General features: G+C 41.0%; 1 protein-coding gene across 1 annotated transcript in view; it reads right to left on the minus strand.

The window, feature by feature from the left end:
* The window catches only part of pak5 (p21 protein (Cdc42/Rac)-activated kinase 5), a 49,070-nt gene that overhangs the window by 20,712 nt on the left and 3,982 nt on the right, over window positions 1-24,376 (minus strand). Inside the window, 2 exon segments of the mRNA XM_034075711.1 lie at window positions 15,287-15,331; window positions 17,087-17,310. Of these exon segments, the coding sequence (XP_033931602.1) occupies window positions 15,287-15,331; window positions 17,087-17,310 (269 nt within the window).

The following is a 24,376-nucleotide window of genomic DNA, read 5'->3' on the forward strand; positions in this document are numbered from 1 at the left end:
AACACCTTACCCCAGTTTAATGAAATCCCTTAATTCATCCCTTAACGTGTTCTCTGGCTTCCTGTTAAAGAAGCTAAATACTTTTCTATTTAAACATTTTCAGATGTTGGACAGCCTTATGCTTTGATACACAACTTCATTCAGAAGCCAGCATGTGTGCACAGTTGCAGATAAAGAGTCACATGAACAGGCTACATTAATGTCATCAGTATACACTTTTCAAAATGTATTCTAAACATGAACATTCGAAACATGATTGTGTCCAGAAAAAGATTCCACTTAAAAACATATTTCTCTGCATTTTGACTTTTAAAAACAACATTGTCACTGAGGTAAAAAAAAAGTTACTTTGCATTTCATTTCATTTGTAATTAATGTGTTTTATATTTTAGGTGTGTTGTTTTCATTATTTATAAATGTTCAACAAGTAATTGTACCTTTTAAAAGGCATCTTAAATGTTTATTATTATTATTATAGTTTTAAAAAGTATGAAATAGATATTAAGAATAGTCTGTTGACCATGATGTCAACATGATGTAATAATGCATTATAATCCCCTATTGTCCTAATACCTATTTGTCTAAAGATGAGGGTCAAAACTGAGACTGCAACTAACACATATTTCATTATTGATTCATTTGCTTATTAATCTATTATACAATCCATTATTTAGCTTAAATAAAACAAATCAGAACTGTGCTTCAAACTACAACTGTTGTGCTTTTTTTCATCATAAAAATAAATCAACCCTGGTCGAATGTTTCCTCCAGTAAGTGTTGGTGTTTAAATATGCATGTATATGTTAGATACATATACACAGATACATGCACGACATCAGAGGCAGATGTGTAACTCCTCCCAGTCGTGAGTCTTTAGTCACAGTCATCAACTACCACATCCCCTCTCTCTGTGCGACACACACACACACACACACACACACACACACACACACACACACACACACACACACACACACACACACACACACACACACACACACACACACACACACACACACACACACACACACACACACACACACACACACACACACACACACACACACACACACAGCAGAATACCGCCTACTCAACACACCCACTCTCTACTCCCAGTCCTGCCAGAACACGACCAGATAGAAACAATGTTTTTTTTGTAAGCCGTCATGTTGTGCTATACTATTGTGCATGTCTCACAACAGAAATATGTGTATTCCTCCAATCACATCGCATCATTCTCTCTCCCTCTCTGTGTATAAATCCCTGGCACCATCTCTACCCGGTGAATATTTCTGTCACGACTTACGCTGCAGATAAAAAGCACGCGTGGGTAATATGTGTTGCACTCCCGAACATGGTCACACTCTTCTTCTGCTGCTACCACCGCTGCTCCTGGAGTGCAGCGTCCTCCTGCATCACTGACCAGTTTCTGCACAGAAGCTTATTCAAGGCCGTCTGAGAAAGATAATATCCAAGAGACCTTGAGACATCAGACAAAGGGGCGACTGAGTGAAGACTCGAGTGTCTCACTGAGGGCCAACACATGACCTGCAGTGCTGATTAATCTCCTGCATGCTTATGCGCAAAGAGGGACGATATCGATATAAAAAACATCCATGGTGACAAAAAGGTCATTGAATCATGCTCCACTTTAATGGTCATACTATATCAGACAATGGCTTAAAACAGTGTGTGGATTTAAACAGATGATCTCGCAGATTCAGGTGAGCAGCAAGGCAAGATGACGTTGTGTTATCCTCTAGCTCGCTCTTGTGGAAAGAAGTGGTAAAAGCATCAAACGGCTAAAGATTCAATTATGCTCTTTTCACTACTGCTTTTATTCAACAAAATACACTAAGCAAGGAAATGTGTGTTTGGTAGATTATTTTATTTGTTGCAACACCGATTGGGCAAAATCCACTTGTTCATGTCTTTTCTTTATAGACATGTGTCCCCTCGGTGTAAAGAGACTCTGAACGTTTCAGGAACAAAGATTCTCTCACTTTTTGTCCTGATCCATTTCTATAAAAACCTGTCTGAACGTGAGCTGATCAGATGTTGGCTTGTGTAACCATTAGCCAATAACCAACCGAGGTAACCCCTGTAATCTCTCTCAGAGGGGCGTGGCTCCTTATTTTCATCTAAAGTAACAGACACAGAATCAGCACTTTTGAAACAGGGCTGACACAGAGGGGATTATGGGATGCTGCAAAGCACGATCTGTTTGGTATTTCGAGGGAAACACTTCAGAGACATGTTATGTATATATCCGAGACCTGTATGGCTGAAAAAGAGGATAATAGGAGACCTTTAAATATGATACCGTTGGAAAGCCTATTTATTTGCCTTTTAGATGGTGCCACATTTGAGAGGAACATGCATTTATGGGATGAGCAGCATAGCTGAGTAGGTGGGTTGCACCCATGACAAATTGGATGATTGAAGTCTGATGAAACAAGACATATTGGCAATTTAACAATTACTTTTTTTTTTAAAGCACACTTTAAAAAAACACAAACACAACAAATGTCTTTACTTTTTGTCTTATGTTTATTTTAGGGTAAGTCTACAATACTACAAATAAGAAGCTTAATGACCTCATGCCAACCCTTGATATGTTAACAAGTTTTGTAATAAGGAACTTTTTTTTTTTTTTGTTAGTATGTTATCAGCGGGGTTATAATTGTCAATCTAATCAGGTTTTAGAAGGATGTTGTACTGCATGAAGCATGGTAAAGTTATCAAGAATGTTTCTACACGAACACAGAGAAATACCTCGCCGAGATTCTCACTACATCCTAAGTAACATAGTGAAGACATTCCAATAATAAGGTTAATGCTGATGTCATTTGTCAAGTTTCTCATTGTCATCAAATCACACAAAAAGACCAAAACCAACAATGTGTTTTCTGACATTCCTGCACCCTTTGGTTGCTACAGGAAATCTTAACATTTAGCTGAGGAATACATATATGTTATTATATTCCTAAAACAGCTGGGCACTGGAGTGTAAAACCAAAACAATTAAACGTGAGTAAATGGTTAATATGTCGGGGACTATCTTTTGCTGTGGAATCAAACGGATTGGGTGTGCTGCTTTTAATGCCACGGAATGGTGTATGTCAAATTGACTTTAAATAAACGACAGTTGCCTGGTGACGGAATTTAATGAAAATGTTGGCCAGTGTTAAGGTATGGTGAAATAATTTGTTTATAATCATTTAGAGTTCTAAGGCACAGAGGAATTCGCTCTTAAACATAGTATATTATCAAATTGGCTAGTAGGATATGTAAGGCTTTGGAGACACATATAGCACAACAAGTATCCATATATCATTTTGGTCTAAACTATTTTGAAAGTGAGAAGGACTCAATTCCTGAGGTGTTTTTAGTATTCCCAATGTAATACCAAGAAAGCCAATTAAAACCAGATGCTTTGATAGGAAGAAAGATCATCATAAATCCAGGTGACATTTTACTTTACATCAAGTAATAATTAAACTCTTTAAAGCAATGTCAAAAAATGAGGCAGACCAGTATTCCCTCGACAGCAGTGTGTTGTGCAGTCATGAGGGAGAAGCAGGAAGTGTCCTGTGCTCTGCTGCTCTCTGCTGGTCAGACAAAGTATTTCACATCTAAACCGGAACATTTATTGTGAATTAAATAACCATGAATTAAAGTGATGTGGATGTTAATTTCACCCATTAAGGATCAAAGTTTAATGAGGCTTCTGGTAATAGGATTCCCTGAGGCACATATCTAGGATCTACGTTAATAATTAGAAGGACTAATCCCGACCGCAAAACCCAATCGTATGTGACCTCAGATCAGTTCGCAAGCTGACAGGTTGACCCACCTGTATTACTTAGCTGAGGATTTCACGGAACAGCGATGCCGTTTTCTTGACATGTTATTAGCGGAGCTATGGATGAGGTCCCAGCAAACATGAACAGGATTATTCAGGGAGAGGATTTTTGAGCATTCCCATGATTAATGGGCTGTGAGCTGACCTGTTTCCTCAGGCCATCCTGCTGCCTGTTAGTTACAGTAGTTAATAACCATCGTCTCAACATGCGGAGCTCATCCAAGGGTTCAATACATAGTTTGAAAACATTATACGATACATAACAATGAAAGGATAGTTGACTTGTGAATGATTATGCTAAATCTGATTGTCAAGGAAATGTCTTACATGACTGTATAGAAGAATAGGGGAAAGGGGAAAGGGAAGTATACGGCCCTTTGTCTGACAAAAAAAGTAGAATTATGAACGTATCCTTAAAATAACTGATTGATAGGAGTACATTTTAGTATGTTCTTACACACCACTTATAAAACTCCATCTGGACACAAATGTCATTGATACAGTATAGACAAAGTAGTGTGCAGTCTCGTCCTCCCTCTGACTGAAGCCTATTGCCGTCCACCCTGAGCATCCTGTTAAAGGAGAGTTATTCCTTGCCACTGTAAATGAAAAAGTACAATCTCGACCTGCTCTTTGTGAAAAGTGCCGCTGGATAATTTATCATAGCAGGCCGACTCACAGTATAGCTGACATGTCAGGTCTGCATCTCAAAAATCATTGAAGCTTTATGCACACCTTGTCATAACTAATTTCTCTTGTCTCAGCTTCTTTATTTTTAAATGACCTTTTCAGGCTAGAGAAAACTATTGAAATTAGTCTGAAGAGTCTCTAACTCCAAATTGTACGTAAGGGGTCGCAGGAAAACATTAGAGTATTTGGTACCACTTTACAATAAGACTACCCTTATAAAGGGTTTATGAATCGTTTGTAATTCATTTATTAATTAGGTTGTGAACACTTTATAAATCATTAAGAAGCTTTTATAAGACATGAGATAAACTGCCAAAAGGGAGCCTTATTGTAAAGTGTAAAACACATTCCCATTTATTAATGAGTTACTACCATTTATAATTTGTTTAAGCTTTATTAAAGGTCCCATGACATGCTTTTCCGGTTATTACCCGTCCCCTTGTTTGTTATGTGTGTTATAAATGGTTCTTAATGATTAATAAAGTGTTTACAACCTAATTATAAACCCTTTATGAATCCTTTATAAGGGTAGTCTTATTGTAAAGTGGTCAGAACCAAATGAATGCTGTAACTAAAGTACCTAAACATCCTATATCTCAGTAGCATATTTCTACAGGGTAAAGATTCCCTTTTTGTGGATTTGTTTACACTTTTCCCCACATCGAGCTAAAGGCAGCCTCTGGTGGTGTTTATGGGATTACTGTAACAGTGTGGATGAGTGTTTAGTTTATTATGCTGCTCAAAGCAGACAAGGGAGCCCCTTCCATGAGCTGGTGAGTATCTGAGGTTATGTTCTCCTCCTCAGGGATGATTTCTAGCAAAATGGATTAGTGGCGGAGCATAATGAATTACAAACATACAGTTGGACCAAATCCCCGACCTTAAGCATATTAGTCCAGCAAAGCCTGGACACCATTCATTTTTCCATCCCTCCATGCCCTGGCATATTTAAGCTGGTCAAGATACATAGCTGGCAACACATTTCTAGAAAATATAATCATATTTAGATCAGTGTTTCTCAAACTTTTTCATACCAAGCAAGGACCATAACCAATAAAAAAACACTCGCGGACCACCTAACTCCACAAATATCACAAAACACATCATTTTTCTAGAACAGATTACAAATCGCCTGAAAATGGTACAAACAGGTGGCAACATGTGTGACAAAGGTGTTGCCCCTGAAAGTGAAACTTAAGCTCGCTCCATTGTGGAGATATTCCCGCGAGAGTGCGGAAAACTCAAATGTATTTCAAATGTGAAATGTTACCAATATACTCACGGACCACTAGGGGAACGCTCACGGACCACCAATGGACCACACTTTGAGAAGTATTGATTTAGATTAATCAATAAAAGCAGTGGGCTACTGTGTCTTTTCCAGTGTGATCAATTAAGTGATTTCCTTCTCTGGGAGTTTCCAAGTGAGTCTGTCACTGTGAAGGAAACTTTCTGATCTAAAGGAGGAGCGGAGACAGAGAGCAAGAAGAAGAGGAGGAGGAGGGATCAATTAGATGTCCCTCAGTTATCTTCTTGTCAACTCTGAGACAGATAAACAGACAGCTGCCCGCTTTAGATTAATTACACACCGGCGCTCATTAATACTAGCCCAGTCAGTCAATTGTAGGCCTCTACATCACATCTCCACCCCTTTCATCCTTGTCCCCCCTCACTTTCCACTCCTTTTTCCAGTCATTAGATCACTCTCCTGATAGATTTCCCCCCCTCAGTTATTTTCCTATACTGTCACTTTAAATGTAATCCCTCTCACAAACACATACAGGCCTTTTTCCTATAGGCCTATGTTACACGATTTGCAACAGTCAAGGCAATAGAAATGAAAACATTGCTATTGAAGATATTTTATATTATGAATGTGAAGGTTACTACTGTATGTGCTGAAAACAAGCCACACTAAAACATGGTAAACATTTTAGCTGCAAAACATCAGCATGTTAGAATTATCATTGTGAGCATGTTAGCATGCTAACGTTAGCATTCAGCTCAATGCACCACCCTTCTGACAACAGCCTTACAGAGCTGCTAGCATGGCTGTAAACTCTCACTCTGTCATGCTATATCACAGCTTAATGTTGTACTGTATGTAAGACGAACAGAAGAGTAAAGGTCCTGCAATACAAGCATCGAAATATTACCTAGATGTTTAGAGTTAGCTTACATTTCTACAGCATGTTTAATCATGACAATACAAAATTATGTGTTTAGCTACAGACTACAATATAGCTTTCATTACTGTCATTTTTATTAAAATAATAAGAAACAAATCGATCTAATTAATTGCTTAAGCATGAGAAACATATTAGATACGTATGTTTTTGTTAGAAGGCCTGTTTACATTTCTGGTAAAGCAGTTCAAATTAGATATATAACAGGAGTGATGAGGCTTAGGGTTGAGGAAATAAAAAATGATGGTGACCTTTATCTTGCCCTAAAATGCTGATTGATGGATCAGAAAGTGATTTGCATTCAATATTCTTCCACAGAGATAAGGGAAGAAAATGATTGGACTGTGAGTTGTAGTTTTCTTTGTCACCACAAGAGGATACTGCAGGTCAAACCATTAAAACCCCTCCAACCAAGAGTGAAATATTATCTACTGATTGAAAAACAAAGAACAGAAACAATTTCTAAAGTCCCTGTGTTGTGTAATTTAAAAGGAGACTAGCTTGTCGGCTGTGAAAACTTATTTTCAAATAAGTGTTTTTCCTTTAATACAATTTGAATATCCACATCAGAAGAAGAAGCACATTTAAACAAACTCCACAGGACACAAAGTCTTAACGTGTTCAAGAAGATCAGGATTTTGAAAAGTCACCCTACAGTTTCTCATCAAGACATTGGAAAGCACTTCTAACCCATTACAAACCCGCAGCCTTTAAAGTCTGACACACAGACATCTCAAATCAGTTTTTCCTGCAACAATCGTTCCCTATTTAAAATGCACAGCCTAAATGTCCTTCCACAAAACCCACATTCAGACACTGAAGGATGGTTGTTAGCCAGGACATTTTGAGCTGCCCTGGCAAAGTACGACGCGCGTTACTGAAAGCCAAAATTCCCCCGCTGACTGTGGCTCCGGAGCCTCCGTGAGACGTGATTTGCAGAGTGCGACTGTGAGTGGCATCCGCGACAGAAGACAAAGTAAGAAAGCGAGGAGGGAGGAGGAGCAGAGTGGAGGAAGGAATGAGAGGTCTAAATCAATGCCATCCACTTCAGCTCAGTGCCAAGAAAGACAGATGCTCTCTCTCTATCTGTTTGTGTGTGCATGAGGGTGCACTGCCTGCGCAGACACACATACATCAGGAGTTATTTTTCCTTCATGCTGCTTTGACCAAATGAACCCTAAATCGATGTAAGATGGAGTGTAATATATATCGAGTCAAACTCAAATCAAACTTGAAATTAAAGGCGTATCGATCACCAGCTTTCAACGTTCTTCTCTGTCCATTAAGAAGAGGAATTCATGCAATAGTCATTGAGGAAGACAGGCCAGTTTTGGAGGAAATAAATTCTCTAATGTAAAAAAGAAGAAGCCTGGCAATACCTTGGGTTAACTGGTAACACAAAGTTAGAGATTCTGGACCTGCTCCAAATCCAATCTCTTGTCTAGACCTCTTCATTCTCAGTCCAGACACTCTTCTGCCTTGGAGCTCTCCCAGTATCGTTAATACACACTGCAATAAAACACCTCCTCAAATTAGCAGCTAGCTGCTCGCACATGTAAGAACCGCAATAGCCAGCTTCTCCCTATCCAATAAAGACACAGGTTTGCATTTCTGCCCCTGAAGCAAGGACTGGGTGACCCTGTTCAATCAGAAACACTATCTCTCTCTGCTTCCATACGAATACATACAGCAAACCCAGCAAAGCTACCAAAATAACCCATGCTCATGCTTAGAGCACAAACCTGCCCTCTCTCCAGAAACATGAGAAAACAACCTCCACTCTGCAATGCTATAATTTATGGCTTGTCACACTTAAGTGTTGAGAATGTAACACAAATAGAAGCAGTCAAATATGTGACCCTTTAAACACTAGATCTCTGTAATGTCAGCACAAAAAAATATGGAATAAATGCTGAATGGAGCAGCTGCCGTTCTACCTGCACCATCACTTTTTGGAATATGTATACACTTAGTGCTGGAAAACTGCTGGCAGTGAGAGCGGAGACCTGTTGCACAGACACATCTGCATAGCCAGCATTCCAGCATGCAGTTTTGGCCAACCAGAAACAGAAACAGTCAAATACCCCACCTGTGACTGTTTATGAGTCGTCTGTGTCTGGGGTTTAAACACAACCGCCTCCTCAGTCTGCTCCGCTCCCAGCAGCTGCCTCAGGTTCCCCGTCGTTCTCCTGTTCTCCCCGGACCCGATCTCCGCTGCTCCTCGCCCTCCCGCCATAACAAGTCGATCTGTCCGGCAGCAGAGCTGCATTCAGCCCCTTAGTGTCCGGGAAAGTGTGGACCCTCTGCTCCCACTGCGGCGACCCTCTGAGAGACCCAATGATCGAGTTTCCTCCTGCCACAGGACCGGTGGGGGAGGCGGGCGGCTGCTATCACTGACCCACTGACATTCACAGGGGCTCTTTACAAGTTATCACCCTGCGTGTCATGCCCATTGTCGCAAGCCTTTCACTCTCTCCCGGTGCCCTCCATTCTTTTGTCTCGCGCTCACACACACACACACACACACACACACACACACACACACACACACACACACACACACACACACACACACACACACACACACACACACACACACACACACACACACACACACACACACACACACACACACACACACACACACACACACACACACACACACTTTTGTTATCCTCTTTTTATTCATTCCCTCCTTCCCCATACTTCAAAGTAAACAAAAACAAACAAAATAAAAGATGTTTTAACATACCCTGAAAGAATGGAGACATCTATTTTCCATATGGAATAATACACTTGGCTGGAGTGCACAGAGGCAAGTCAATATATATACACGTGTATGAGGAATTCAAAACAACTAAAAACGAGGCACAGCAACAGCGACACAGCTGTACTGTAGGTAGCAATGACATGATTATATGTCCTTAAAATATACTGTACATATCCGTAAAGGCTCACCGACCGAAACTGACCATGTCCATTAGTTATCCCCTCAGGAAAAGGATTGCAGAGCATTACTAATTGGAAACAGATTCATATTAACTGACATAAAACTGTCAGAATTTGGTTCCAACAAAGACGCAACACTTCAGACAAACACAAACTCTAAATCTGCATTCTTAAATAGCAGCTCCTGGCAGTGTGTCTCACATTTCAGGGCACATTTGGTTACATTATGTCTTCCAATGTGATGTAAGGATGGGATATTTCCAGTGCAGCTATAATGGTCTGACAGCAAAGAGAGAGCAACCCAGAAATATCAGCGCGTGCTCTCCACCTACATTACCTACAGCACATATAACCCACAGCAGAATGCAAGATGTTGTAGGTGTGTACTGTACTCTGGAGGTTGTCAGCAGTCATTTTGGGAAATGCATGAAATCACAAACAAGAGAAGAGTAGGACAAGTTAGGCTGGAGGGAGGAAGTACATCTTCATTGCATAATAACTCCTGAAACGTGCTCCTCATCACGATTTATGTTTCTAAATGAATCCAAGGGAGGATTCTGATCCGTTTCACAGTCAATTACATTCTGCCATTTATGATTGATATGCACTTCCACTGGCTTTAACCAAAGTACATGGCCCCCTCGTGCAGCAGCAACACTTAGCAAAGATGTATTTATTTATTTAACTGAATGCCTCTCTCCCGACCTTCAATAGATATCAGAGAACTGTCTAAGATGTTACTCTAAAGATGTCATCTATATGCAGCTTTCATCTATATCCTGTATCATAATATGAATCTTATATGTTTGAGTTTGTCTCAGGCATAGCTGCCTTTGAATGTCTCCGTTCCTCACTGCCCTTATCTGATTCATTTATGAGAAAACCTGTGGATCAGCTCAAACCATTAAACTACAATACTATCACATTAACTTCCCACCCCCATGGCCTGAGACGGAAATTGATATTATTACAAAGCTACACTGCAAGTGGCAGACGACACACAATTCAACTACGTAAGGTGGCAATACAGAGCTCTTGAATGTTCATTTTACTTAGCAAAGTAGAAGTTAGTTCTCCTGCTGTATTTTATGTCAAATAGATGACGAATAAGAAGAGGAATTCAGATATCAGGAAGGTGGGGAAGCATGATATTTAAAGTAGAAATATCCACCTTTAAAGAATGATGCGCACACATTAATCGTGTGATCCTCCAGGTGCACTTGGTATCTTTGAGCGTGAACATCTCTCTTCTACAACTATGTAGAATTAAGAGGAGTAAGATTTAAGTTTGTCTCAAGAATCATAATGGGGTTTTTCTGTTATACGTTTCTTCCCTTTTCCCTCTAACTGGCTTACTGGTGTTGATGTCCATGCCCTTAGGACTGTTTCATTACCCCAGAATCAAGACAAAGAATTTAAATTGCTTTAGAATAAAACATGCTACAGTAGGGGGGGAGAGTCAATGAGCATTTGTCATTTCGCTTTTTTTTTTTTTTTACTCTTTCTGCAGGACACTGACAAAAAAATGATACATGTGTTAAGCTGCATGTCGGCTATTACTCAATTAGCTACTTGTTACGTCTTAACCATAGTCTTAACTCAATATGTTTCAGTGTTTTGAGTGAATTGTCAAAAACTGCCACTGTCTGACATTACCCTGACCTTGTGTAGAATCAAGTTATAACCAATGATGTTAGACATTTACTGCAGGCACATCTTCCTACTACTTTATGTTTCACGATTTGATTGTCAGATTTGTATAGCTACACAATCATGAACACAAAATCAAAACAATTCTCCACACTGGTTGCCAGTAACTCACAGAATTGATTTAAAGTTCTATTACTTATTTATAAATGTCGACAGGGAGTTGGCCGTAAATATATGACTGACATGCTCGAGCAGAAAAAAAAAACCCTACGAGACCTGTCAGTGGAGCCCAGGGCTACATCTAAACAGGAGAAGCATGTGTTAGTCAATACAGTGCTGGAACTAACCTGCCTACGAGGTATGGCCGAAAACATTTCAGATTTCAAATCCAAATTGAAAACCTTATTGTACTAATTAGTGGTGAATTCAATGCATTCAGAAACAAATGCCTTATTATTTTATGTGTGACTTTTAGTATCATTATATCCGTATCATTTATTTTTTACTTACTCTTTAATTTTCACATTTATTTTTATTTTATTGCTATAAAGATCTTTCTCTTTTATTTGTGCACTCTGTTTTTACTTTGTATTGTGTTTTATTTAATGCTCCGTGCAGCACCTGGTTCCCACCTCCGTTTATGGAACGTGCTTCATAAATAAAAACAACCTCGCCTTTCCCTCTGTACGAACTAATGTTATTCTTTTGTTTAACACACTGTACGTTTCTCTGCACTTTCAAAAGCCACCCACAAAAGCAAAGTAATGCAAATGACTGAAGCAGATGAAAGCCGTATTCTGTCAACCGAGGTAGCAAAGTGTGTAACTGAGGCATAAGAAAAAACAACCACTAACAGAAGAACGTGCCCACAACAAACAGGTCATTCTGGTTCTTCATTCGTCTAATCCTAACCCATGGTGGAGAGGACAGGAACCGGGACATTGCATTAGCAGGGCCAAGCACTCAAGCACACAGCATCATGGTGAATTACCTCCTCGCCTCCCTAGGAGCCGGCCATTTGAGGGTGTCAAAGTCAAGGTGCAACATGAGACTGCCATTAATAATAGCCTCAGAACTGCCCCTGCTGCTAATGATGGCAACACATTAGCACACATGCAGCCTTGAGTCTATCAACACCCTTTCCCATGAACACTTGAGCCATCCGAGTCAACATCAAAACAACAATGCAACATACAAATGTATTTAAAACGCGCTTACTCATGCACCACTACACACTTCAAATTGTCAGACTGCAGAAGCTTTAAGAGCTCGATGTTTAAAACATGGGAACTCTGTTAGGGCATGGTGTTAGCCTATACTTCTGGATTAGCATGTGTGCTGAGGGCTGATGGGGGGGGGGGGGGGGAGGAGGAGGGGAGAGCCAAGGCTTTAAGCAATACTAATGCTCAGCTGAGATGAGCAGTCGGACAACAAGGCTACGAGCCTTGTGAATAAACGATGAGCGTGCAAGCCAGAGGGCAGGGGTAGTACTTATTTCGGCATCATGAGCGCGTCAACCCCTCTAACAGCTCTACGTGCACGCACTATATAATACATGTATATGTTCACGCACGCAGAAAGACAAAAGAAGCATGTGCACGCCATGTTGAACTTTCCACTGTCCCTCTGCGCTGTGGAGACAGCACTGGAGATCTGGCAAACTGGAGACCACTTCATTCATGCTCGCTCACACACACACACACACACACACACACACACACACACACACACACACACACACACACACACACACACACACACACACACACACACACACACACACACACACACACACACACACACACACACACACACACACACACACACACACACACACACACACACACACACACACACACACACACACACACACACACACACACACACACACACACACACACACACACACACACACACAGAGCTAGGGGAGTCTGCCAAACAGAGGAAACCAGGTGTCAATCAAGTGTCAGGGCAACCAGAGGAGAAGGATATCAGGTCATGGGTGAGACTATAAATACCCGGGCCCACCTTGGAAGTCAGAGTGACACACACACACACACACACACACACACACACACACACACACACACACACACACACACACACACACACACACACACACACACACACACACACACACACACACACACACACACACACACACACACACACACACACACACACACACACACACACACACACACACACACACACACACACACACACACACACACCAGTGAGAGTGGTGTGACCCTGACGTCTAAGTAACATCAAACTTGTTTCTACAGCGGTCTGTGATCAGCCTTTTCATTCATCTCACAGACGTCAAGCTCCATTCAGATGGGACCTCTTTCTTTCCGATGGCGAGGCTGGGTCATTTCAAATGTAAATGTGCTGATCAGTGATTTCAATCCGGTCTGGAGATCTCATGTCTGTCGGGTTTTTTAGCACAACTGTTGGTTTTTCTTGTGTTTTAAAGATTATCACTGAGTTTTAAAGCGTATACCTACTTCTGTTTCCTGGTTTCATTCTCCCCCCCCCCCCTTCAAAATACCCAGTTTAATACTATTAACTCTGGAGTAATGATGACCTTGGTGGAACAGCATGAAAACCATTTTATCACCCACCTCCTCAGCTATTAGTTCTTTTTATATTGAGCTATAAAAACATAAAACAGATATTGGCATGTCCCGTTTAGAACTGTTGATTAAAAACTGTTGATTAAAAACTGTTGGCAAGCACCTTGTAACTTTCTCAAGTACTCAGACACTGCAAGATTGCAAGAAAGACCATGCACTCTCAAAACATGACTTAAAGGTGGGGTAGGTAAGTTTCAGAAACCGGCTCGAGATACACTTTTTGTTATATTCCATGGAATGCTCTTAACATCCCGATAGCAATGAATATCTTAAGTGCTTTGACCGGCCCGGCTAAACGGATTGGATGGCCTGCCTGCCTGTCAGCCTTCCATCGGGGGACACAAACTGATCTCGTGCCCTCATTGGTCATGTGCGCGTTCGTGTGTGTTGGAGGAGGGGCTCAATAAGGAAGTGGCAGATGTTCTCCGGTTGTGTATTTTCAAATTCTAGCGATCTCGAGCCGGTTTCTCAAACTTACCTACCCCACCTTTAAGTGACCTGTTTTGTGCTTAGTCAATGATTTGGCAATTATGAAATCATGTTTCCCACCTACAAAGATTCCAATGCAGACGTACTGTATATCTGAAATTGGTAAATGCTCTTTTTTATCGGAACAAATGTAAAGCTTTTAAATCATTCTTACCAAGTCATGTTTGTATAGCTTAGCAGAGACTACATCATGTTTCATGTATCTGATTGATGAGTATAGAAAGGAAAGGAGAGGAGAAGAGAAACAGGAAAATAGAGGAAGGGAGGAGAGGAAGAAAGGAGAGGACACAAGGGAAGAGAAAAGGAGAGAAAAGAAGGGAAGAGGAGAGGAGGTTTGGCTCCAACGGGTGGATCGTAGAAAGGGTTCTCCTAACACATGCAAACCCTTTTTGACCTACTTCCTAAAGACTGATGGCCTACAGCGTAGCAGAATCAGCTGTCATGGCAACATGCACTTCACATCTCAACACAAATCATCATCATCATCATCATGATTATCATCATCATCATTATCAATGGCGCTCTATGTCAAGGGGAGAAACAAGGGAACATGCCGTCACAGTTGATCTAGTCATTTGTGGGAGGCTCATGCACATGGAACACAGGGAGTGGAGCGATGAGGCCTAAGAAAAGACTTAGTTATGTCATGTGTGCAGTCATTCTCCTGCTCCTGCTGACACACCACCTCCACCTGAATGCATGGCAGCAGGCAGCGGAGGAGAGATGTGGAAGCAAAACAGTGGAGACTGTGTGAGAGCGACCAAAACAATTAAAAACAGGGAGGGGGGTTTAAAACAGAAGGGAGGAGGAAGTCATACTTTGGGCAACGGCGTTTCGGATGGCCGGACATTCTTGGGAGATATCTGTGAAGAGAGCAAGAGAATTATTTTCTTGTTTCCCCCTCTTCAGAGATATCTCCTGTGGCATATTGCTGTTCGCTCTTACAGGACTTATATGGATGTCTGATCATGTGTGTTCCTGTCAGCAGCACCTGTAAGTGGTTCCTCAGAGATTCATTAATAAGTGATGATTAATATGCTCGCAATGGTGCTTTTAGTCATTATACTTAGTCAAATGCAAGTTCTGCAGTGCTTTGTGTCAACTTTCAACATAGAAATTAGTTTAACATTGTGTGTAAAAGTGGGAGCTAAGTGAAACAAAAAAGGTGTAGCAGGTGTTGTAATACACCCCGAAAAGGTTTGCAGATTTCAAAGCAGTGGGTCACACATGCAGTATGATGGGACCACAGACAGCACAATGGAGGGTATAAAACACCACCATTTGAGCAGTGTGAAGACCCATGAGGCATAAAACAACCTCATATGCAAGAGAAGGGCTTCATATGTTCTGCTACAACCCAGTGAGAGTTGGAGAGAACCTTCGGAGCATTTATATCAAACACTTTGGTGTGTAAATTAATGTCATTAGAAAAAGCCCCTTTTTTCAGTGGGTCAAATGTGTCGATGTGATATGTGAAGAAGAACCAATGAACAACAACACATCAGAGGAGACACTCAGAAGGTTCAGAGACAAGGGGAGACACGCAAGCACGGTCACAGTGTGGGGGGGGGGTCAGGGGAAGACATCACACAGCCAAGTGGAAATAGACATCAGTCTGCATTAGGGTTTCTGAGACTGTGACATTGTGTCATGGAAAAGTCCAATGAGTTATTGTCTTTAAAGCTGCATTATGCAATGGATGCCCAGCAGGGGGCAGGACGTGTATGGGTATATCTACTGTAATGTGTAAGGCTAATGTCGTTGTAAACATGTTGTATACAGCAAACAAAAGAAAATCTGATATGATAATTATATTCAATTCATGTTTCTGTCCACCTGGAGAATGGAGAACGTCATAAGTCCCTCAAAAAAAATCTAGGTCATGTTCTCTGGCCAATTGTTTCATCTCTAATGATTTAAAAAATATGCAGGTATTTATGACATGCACATCTTTTTGTCTTTGTGTTGATAGTTAGAATAGTAAGGTAGTGACAACATAGAAAACCGCTAAACCCATTCAGTGGGATAATAGAATGTGGATATTCAGTTTTACATTTGCTCCTACTTGTTTTACTTTTAAGCCTAAACAAAAAGTGCTTTTTAGGATAAAAGATTTACAGAATTAATGCAAATCAGCCACGTGAGCCCCCACCGTTTTCGTACAACAATGACCTCCAAAACTCACAAACTACGCTGAACAATTTAGACTGATAAATACAGGTGAGGGGAAAATATTATAGTCATTTTTATTATCTTGGGGTGAACTGTCAATTTAAAATCACAAAATGGCTTAATGCAGGTTTAAAGCATAACTGTTTATATACTGCATAAAGTGGCCAGATGGCACTGGAGAATAATCTATTCTGCCTCAGAGGAAACACAACTGAGTGTATCAGGTGGAGGATGGAGGGGTGAGAAACAGCGACATTGATGTGAAACATAGCTATACAAAGGGAGTAGCAAAGACAGAAAAGAACAGTGGTACATGTCATAAACACAGAGAGCACAGGGGTGTGGGCGAGAGGGGTGTAAAACGAAAAGGAGGGAAGTAAGCTAGTAGACAGGAAACGCTAAGGACAGTGCTCAGGCTTGATGCCCTCTGTCCTTTCACACTCTACCTTCATGGGTGCCAGCTGGATGGGGGTGATGTAGGAGGGGTCCACCATGGGCTTAGGGCGGTTTGCAGTGTCTGCCAGGAGGCTCTGCCATTGCTGCGGCAGACCGGTGAACTTCTGCTCCCGCGGGTCGAAGCCCGTGTGGACCCGGTGCTCAAAGTTAGACGGAGCTGAGATCTCCAGCCGTTTCTTCTTCTTCCCAAACATGCTGGAAAACCCTGGCAAACCTGGAACATACAGAAGATAGCTGTAGATTACAATTCTGACTAAAGTATTGTCCGTAATGAAATAAATACATAGATGAAACCCATGGCCTTGCCTGCAATGTTGTCATTGTACAAGATTTTGCCTTTAGCACTTTGAAATCATTCATTTAAATCTAACTCTATATGGAAGGTGTGACACTACTTCAGGATGAGTGTGTTATTCATTTAGTTTGCATCACAGCACTATCAAATGTGCCTTTTTACACTTTTACAAGGTATGAATTATATATATTGTCACACACACACACACACACACACACACACACACACAAATACATATGATAATTTTATATTTAAAACCTGCCTCAACAAACAAACCTGAAATAGCTAGATGAAAGTGTTAATTATCGGTCCGATATTAAGAATGATGACGTCATCCCGATAAACCCGATACCAGTATTAATAGCCCCGATAATATACAATATATTTTTTGGGTAAAAAAAAAAGAAAAAAATACTGCGGTGTGGGTGGATTGGGATGAGGGGCGCTTGTTTTTCACTCCGCTCCTCCCGTTTTGCCAGTACTGTGGTATTAGTGGTTTAGGAAGAGGGGAGTTCTTCACAAATCCAGCGCTCCCTAATACTTCAAACCTGATCAGTCACCTGAAACATCGCCATCGCTACGATGGTGTGTATTGTCAATAACACTGGAGCTATGTGCAACTCAAGGCATATGCTCGAACCGGAGCTGCCTGGACGCTGCAATCATGTTGCGCACTATCCGTGCTGAGTGTGCTGACTTTTCGTACAATGTCCCACTGTCTGGCTTCCTGCATAAAGTCAAGTGCTCGGCGCAGTTGTGGCGAAATGTCGCTCCTCTGTTTTCATTTAAACAGCTCCTTATATCCGTTAGCATCTGGCGCTAGCTAGCTGCGCTAACAACAACAATGCACGTAAGGTCTCTCTCTCGCTCGCTCGGGCCACACATACACACACCCTCCCGGTCCTCCAGATGGCCAGTCGGTGCCTGCCGGTGAGCGTGGAAGTGTCTGCCACAAGCGGGCGGCAGGAGCGGGGCTGTCAGCATCAGCTTGTAGATGGTATTTTAAACTCGATGCGCTCTGAAACTACGGGGCGGCCAAGGAAAACAAAATACACATGCATTAATCGCGTTAAAATAATTAGTGGCGTACATTTTTTTTTATTATCGGTATCAGTATCGGTCTTGAGAAGCAGGAAGTTATCGGTATCGGTTTCAAAAAACCAATATCGTGCATCCCTAGTTCATTTTGTTTAAAAGTAAAGAATACTTTGTATATTAGTATATAGTTGTCTAAATATGGCTCAGGATATTTAAACGTCTCCCCAGCCTTTCAATCTAATGCTCATATTTACAGATTTTCTAACATAAAAGAAAGACATCACATTGTAAAGCAAGAAAACATAAGGATAACTGAACTGATAATCATCCTGGTTATCAAAAAGTTGGAAGTAATCGATTTAGCTTCCGATCCTTCTGAGGTGCACAGCTGAGGTCTCCCACATAAGTCCGACTGATAGGCTGTTACAACCAGTTTTAAAGTGATTATCTTTTGCTGTGCTGTCATATACTTTGCTGTTCAGTGCCATATACAGTTTAGCCTTCTAATAATGCAGGATATAAACAAGGTGCAAACATTTGTCTTTGTTTATGTAACATAAACATCAGAAACACGGATGAACTGAAGTGAAGAAAAAAAAGAGTGCCACATTAGGATTGTGTTTTTTATGTCAGGTTTGATAGTGATTTAGATACAGTGTGTAGCCATGACATGTTCTTCTACTCCACCCCCAAGAGGCTGCTTTTAAGTCCCATCGTGGTATTGGATGTTGTGGCGAATGCACCATGTCCCGTCATACGGACAAAATGTCATGATGTTGTTGGTGTGGATGTGAATGGAGACTATTGTGTTGTTTCTATTTACGAGGCATTGTTCTCAGAGAAAAACAAAGTCATCCTTCGCCCTCCCCTCCTTCCTTTTCTCTCTCTCCCCTTCTGTTTTGGCATTTGCACAGATAATGCTTGCTGTGCTAATCCATCTCAAACATTCATTTATTTACATATTCACTAAAGAAAACACATTTGAAGGTCTCAGTTAAGCCACTTGAAGAATTACAATCAAGATTAAAAAGCATGGCAGCCTTGAATATGAAATGTTTTATTGTAGTTAGACTGGCTGTTATTGTACAACACAATACATTTCAAGACAACTAAAGCAGGCTAATAGTTAAGCAGACAATAGTGGCTGTTGTTGGTTGGAATGACACCAATATAGGTAGCATTAACACACTAACAGATGAAGTTAGCTAGTTTGCGTGCGCGAATGCTAACGCTAAGACCAGTAAGTTGGTTTCATGCCCATATGTTTTTAAAACCCTTTAATGGTGTATTAAATACACACATAATGTCTCATACATATATATGACTACATCAGTTATCTTACAGTTCCAGAAGAGAGTAGAATATACTCACCAACTGATTATCTAAGGATGAATTAAGGAAGCATTGTTTGTGTATTTCAGTGTAACGCTTGTGAACGTTTGTATTACAGAAGGCTAGATTATTTTAAATGAAAAAGTAATGTATATGTTTGACCACAACCCTTGCATTGTTGCTAACAATAAAAAAAGGCAAAAAAAATAATAATTATAATATAGTGAGCCACAGGTAGGCCTACTCCCCTTGTGTTTCAGAGTAACACTACTACCTCTACTGCTACTACTATTAATAGTACTTCTACTACTACTAGACTACAGTACATGTGGTAGGCCTAGTCTAATTAATCTAGCCAGGAATGCTAACATTTTCATCTTATGCAAGAGCAAATTTAAACGCAGTTTATTCCATTCCTTACGCTTTTTGTTCCTGTAGCTTTGATTTGAAAAGGCCTGCAAAGGGAAACTCTCTCAAGTATTTTAACATACAGATTAATCCCAGAAACATTAAAGCATCTTCCTGAGAATTAGCAGACGATTTAGCAATTAGCCGATTGTTACAAAGACATTACAAACATGCTGGTCGGTTGGTAAAATGTGTCAATGAAGTCAGTGGGCTCAGTTTTAGTGGTGTAAATGATTAACTGTTTTAAATCGCCAGGCAGTGCCGAGTCTTTGCAAAGACAGAAGTCACCAAAGAGTCCATTTCTAAATGTAACTTCAAACAGACAAAGCAAAAATGTAATCATGGTAATCTCTTTCAATCATTTCCCTTGCTGCCCTACAGGAGAGCCAGCAGACAGACTAAATGAGTGGTCTCAAACGGGAAAGATGGAGAGATAGATTGATGGGAGAGGGAGAGGAGGGGGAATGGGCTGAAGCAGAAGATGAAAACAGAAGTGAAGTGAAGTTGGAAAGTAAGGAGGGATAGACAAATGAATACTAAAGAGTAAAGAGTCACGGAGAAAGGATGGAGGCTGAGAAGGCTTAAGGCTTCGAGGTGCATACAGAAGCACACACATAGCACAGAAAGTTCAATATTGGATCAAAAAGGTGTTAAGTCATTGATAGAAACCTTGTGCCACGGGCATGTTTACACAGCTCTGCTTTCTACGCTGCCTGTAAGCCCTGGATTACACTGACTCAAGACTCGAGGATGTATTGCACCCATGTAAGGAAGAATATCTTTGTCATCAAATCATTCTCTGTTGTTGAAACAACAGATACACATGTATTATTCAAAGGAAACCATTACAAATCACCATGATGTGATCTAAATTCAAGTGTGCAAAAACATGTTATTGAGTATAATATTAAAATGAAATTCCATATTTAAAAAAGGACCATTACAGCCTTGATCTTACAACTTCAATTACTGACATTTATGCGAAAGGTAATTTGTGAATCCTTCTTGGTGGTGCGTTCAGGTGCTGAAGTGAAGTTCTGAGAACGGAGCTTCATCATTCAGCTGTCGTTCAAAAGCAATGAGGTTTGGAAACGTACAAATAATGATCATACATAATTGCTGTAAAGCTGTAAAAACGTGTTAGATTGATAGGCTGTAAAAAGTCTTATCTATGTCCGACATAGAAATCAGTCCCATGTTAAAGGATTGTTTATTTGAGTGATCTAAATGGTGAAAGGTACAAATGAAAAATGAAAAGTTAAATATGGCTGCATGCTTTTCCAAATGGCTCTCTTGGCAAACATCGGGAAGAGAGCTTGATAATGACAAAGACATAATGGCTCTTCTTCCTGGTATATCACATTGTCTAATTCACACGATAAACAATGACTTCCACACAGGTATCCTCCCTAATTGGCCAGCAAAAACAAAAGCCTAACAATCCTTAGCTCTCATCTTGTCTATAATGTGCTGAATCTCTTTTGAAAAGCAAACATGTCAGCAACTCTTTCCCCTTTTGGCTGATGTCCACCTAAAGCTCCAGAAATCGACCCAAGGTTTCCGACCTTGTTACTATTTTGAGAGCGTGTACAAAAAGTGGATGCTGCAAGATGAAACACTCACATGTACACATTATGCTGATTAGATATGACATTCCCAAAACAATGTCGCTAAAGACGACGTCAAGGATGAAGCTGAACAACAGCTCAGACAACGCTCAAATGTTTTGTAAATAACGGCTACAGAGTTTCCGTCTGCAGTCAGAAACACACGGTGACTAAACAGGGCCTGATCGCAGCCTTGCACTGAATCATCAGCTGACACATTCAGTAGCTGAAGCCCTTGTTACCCGAGAGCAATATACAAACAAAAACACATCCCATAATGCCACATGCTACTGGGAACCGGATTTGAAGTGTAGTGAAAGTGATAATTAGAGGTCTAAACATTTCGGGTAGTAAATCTGCCACTGGTGTCACAGTACACTGCTTTAGTGCCATGCTGGAATAGCAACAGTAACTAAGGGAGGCCTGCTTCTTGTCAATTAGTTCCAGCCCTCCAAGAGAGATGTTATTATTATTGAGAGTGAACCTCAAGAACTAAAATATATTTGTTTCCTCTTACCTGTAATCCTATGCATAGATATCTACCTCCATAACATATAATGGAGCTAGATAGCACTCAGATTTTATGAAATATTAAAAAACTTAACAGCCATGTATCTTTCTTTGTGAGTTTTTCCTTGTAAAAAGGATTTCCTTACTATGGAACTACTTGACAACCGTATCACTGCGCAAAAGGGGATCTGAGAGTAAAAGAGTGTCGTTTGTTAGAAAGAAAATAGTTCCTTCACATGTCTTTGGATTATCTTGAGTAACCAGGCAATGAAGTAGGAGTTTTCCAAATGTATGTTTTTGAGCATAAACCAAGTCTAGTTCCATTAAATTCAAGAGCTCCACAGCCAATACCTCCAACCCCAGCTACTAACACCAAGACAGTCTTCATTTCAAAATGATAAACTACAGGTAAGAGGACAAAACCTCTATGTGTTATCACAGGGTTAGCTGTTCCTTTGATCTTTCATTTTCTTTTCACCGTGCTGGACCCTGTCTGTGGTCTGTGAGCAGGGTGAAGAGAGAAGCCCCTGACCTAGATGGTACTTCTTGGGAATAAGATTATTAAAGGCTAGCAGGGCTTAAATCGTCTAGGCGAGGCTCAACTGCTAAGAGACAAAACAACACCAAACGCATGTAAGGCGGCAGATGGAGGTGCTTGTTCAGTAGTGCTGGGGGGAAACGATTATTTCGAAAACGATTAATCGGGCGATTATTTGATCGATTAGTCGACTAATCTAACGATTATTTTTCTGTTGTTCAATTCATAAAAAACGTAATGTAAAAAAAAAAAAATTCACGATACTGTATCTCAGGGGATCTTAATATTTAAGAACCTATTAATGTGTTATACCAGATTAACGGAAATAATCTCAGCTAACTGACGATACAAACCATGTTTACCAAAACAAAACACAAGTCTCATAAGAAGCATCTAAATGACCCATGAGCGAAAAATGCTAACGGACATTGGCACAGAACTCAAGATAAAAGTACCCTTATTACTCATCGTAGCTGCACATACAAGATATCCGATTAAAGCTGAGACTCCACAGATTATGTAGGTATATAGTATCATCACTGATGCCCCTTTCACACCAGCGCCTTTTCAGCTCCGGCTCGGAGCTAGAGCCTGAAAAGCGCCGGGTTTTCCAGTTCACACCGGAGCTGCGCCGGCTCTTAGCTCCGGAATCCGCTTCATTTCCAGCTCCAAAAAATTGTCGGTCCAGAGGCAAGAGCTTTGGAGCTAAGAGGCGACGTCGCTTACGTCTCTCTTACGTCGAGGCGTGCAGGAAACTAAACCCACCTCCCCTGAACATGGGTCGACTGTCATGCCTGCCTACAAGCAGTAGTGCCTATAAACACACTTTATAAAGTCAGGCAACACTAACCAGGCTTCGTGTGATTCTGTTTATTTGTGCCTTACTTTGACCATCCGTTCGCTGTTATCGATCATTGTGGAGAGAGGCAGACGTGTTGTTTTGTATTATTGCAGCTATCGGATGCAAGTAGTCAGTTTAGCTTCGGTTGCTATGCTAACATCACCCGTTTTATACCAGAGAAACTTTCATAACAGCGTTGTGATACCAAACAGAGTCAATTCAGACTGACACACATTCACTTAGGCTAAGGGGAACTGGGGATATGCATCAGCTGCTTGTGTGAGTCGGACAGTGAATACTTTAGAGCGGCCGCTGCAGTGTGAGCTAACCGGGAGCTAACGGGAGAATACACTCCTGTGGAAGAGCAGCACTGCAGCGGTAAATGCTGCAGAAACACATGAATAAACAATGAACCACGGCACTCTGGAGAAAAGTATAAGGTTGGAGAAGTCGTTATTCAATTTATTCTGGCTTCGTGTGATTAAAAGCAACACGATCATCGACCCGACGTTGTTGTTGTTGTTGTGAGCTGCCGTTGGGGAGCAAATCAGCGATGTAAACGGTGACGTCATGACGCAGCAGGGGCAGCTCTGGGGCGCCAGTGGGCGGTGTGCACAGAGCGGGAGCTGAAAAGGGAAACCGGAGCTGAACCAGAAAAGCTCCCGCTCGGAGCTAGAAACTGAAAAGCGCTGGTGTGAAAGCCGCATCAGT

Source organism: Pseudochaenichthys georgianus, chromosome 24, assembly GCF_902827115.2.
Source record: "Pseudochaenichthys georgianus chromosome 24, fPseGeo1.2, whole genome shotgun sequence".
NCBI classification, from domain to species: domain Eukaryota; kingdom Metazoa; phylum Chordata; class Actinopteri; order Perciformes; family Channichthyidae; genus Pseudochaenichthys; species Pseudochaenichthys georgianus.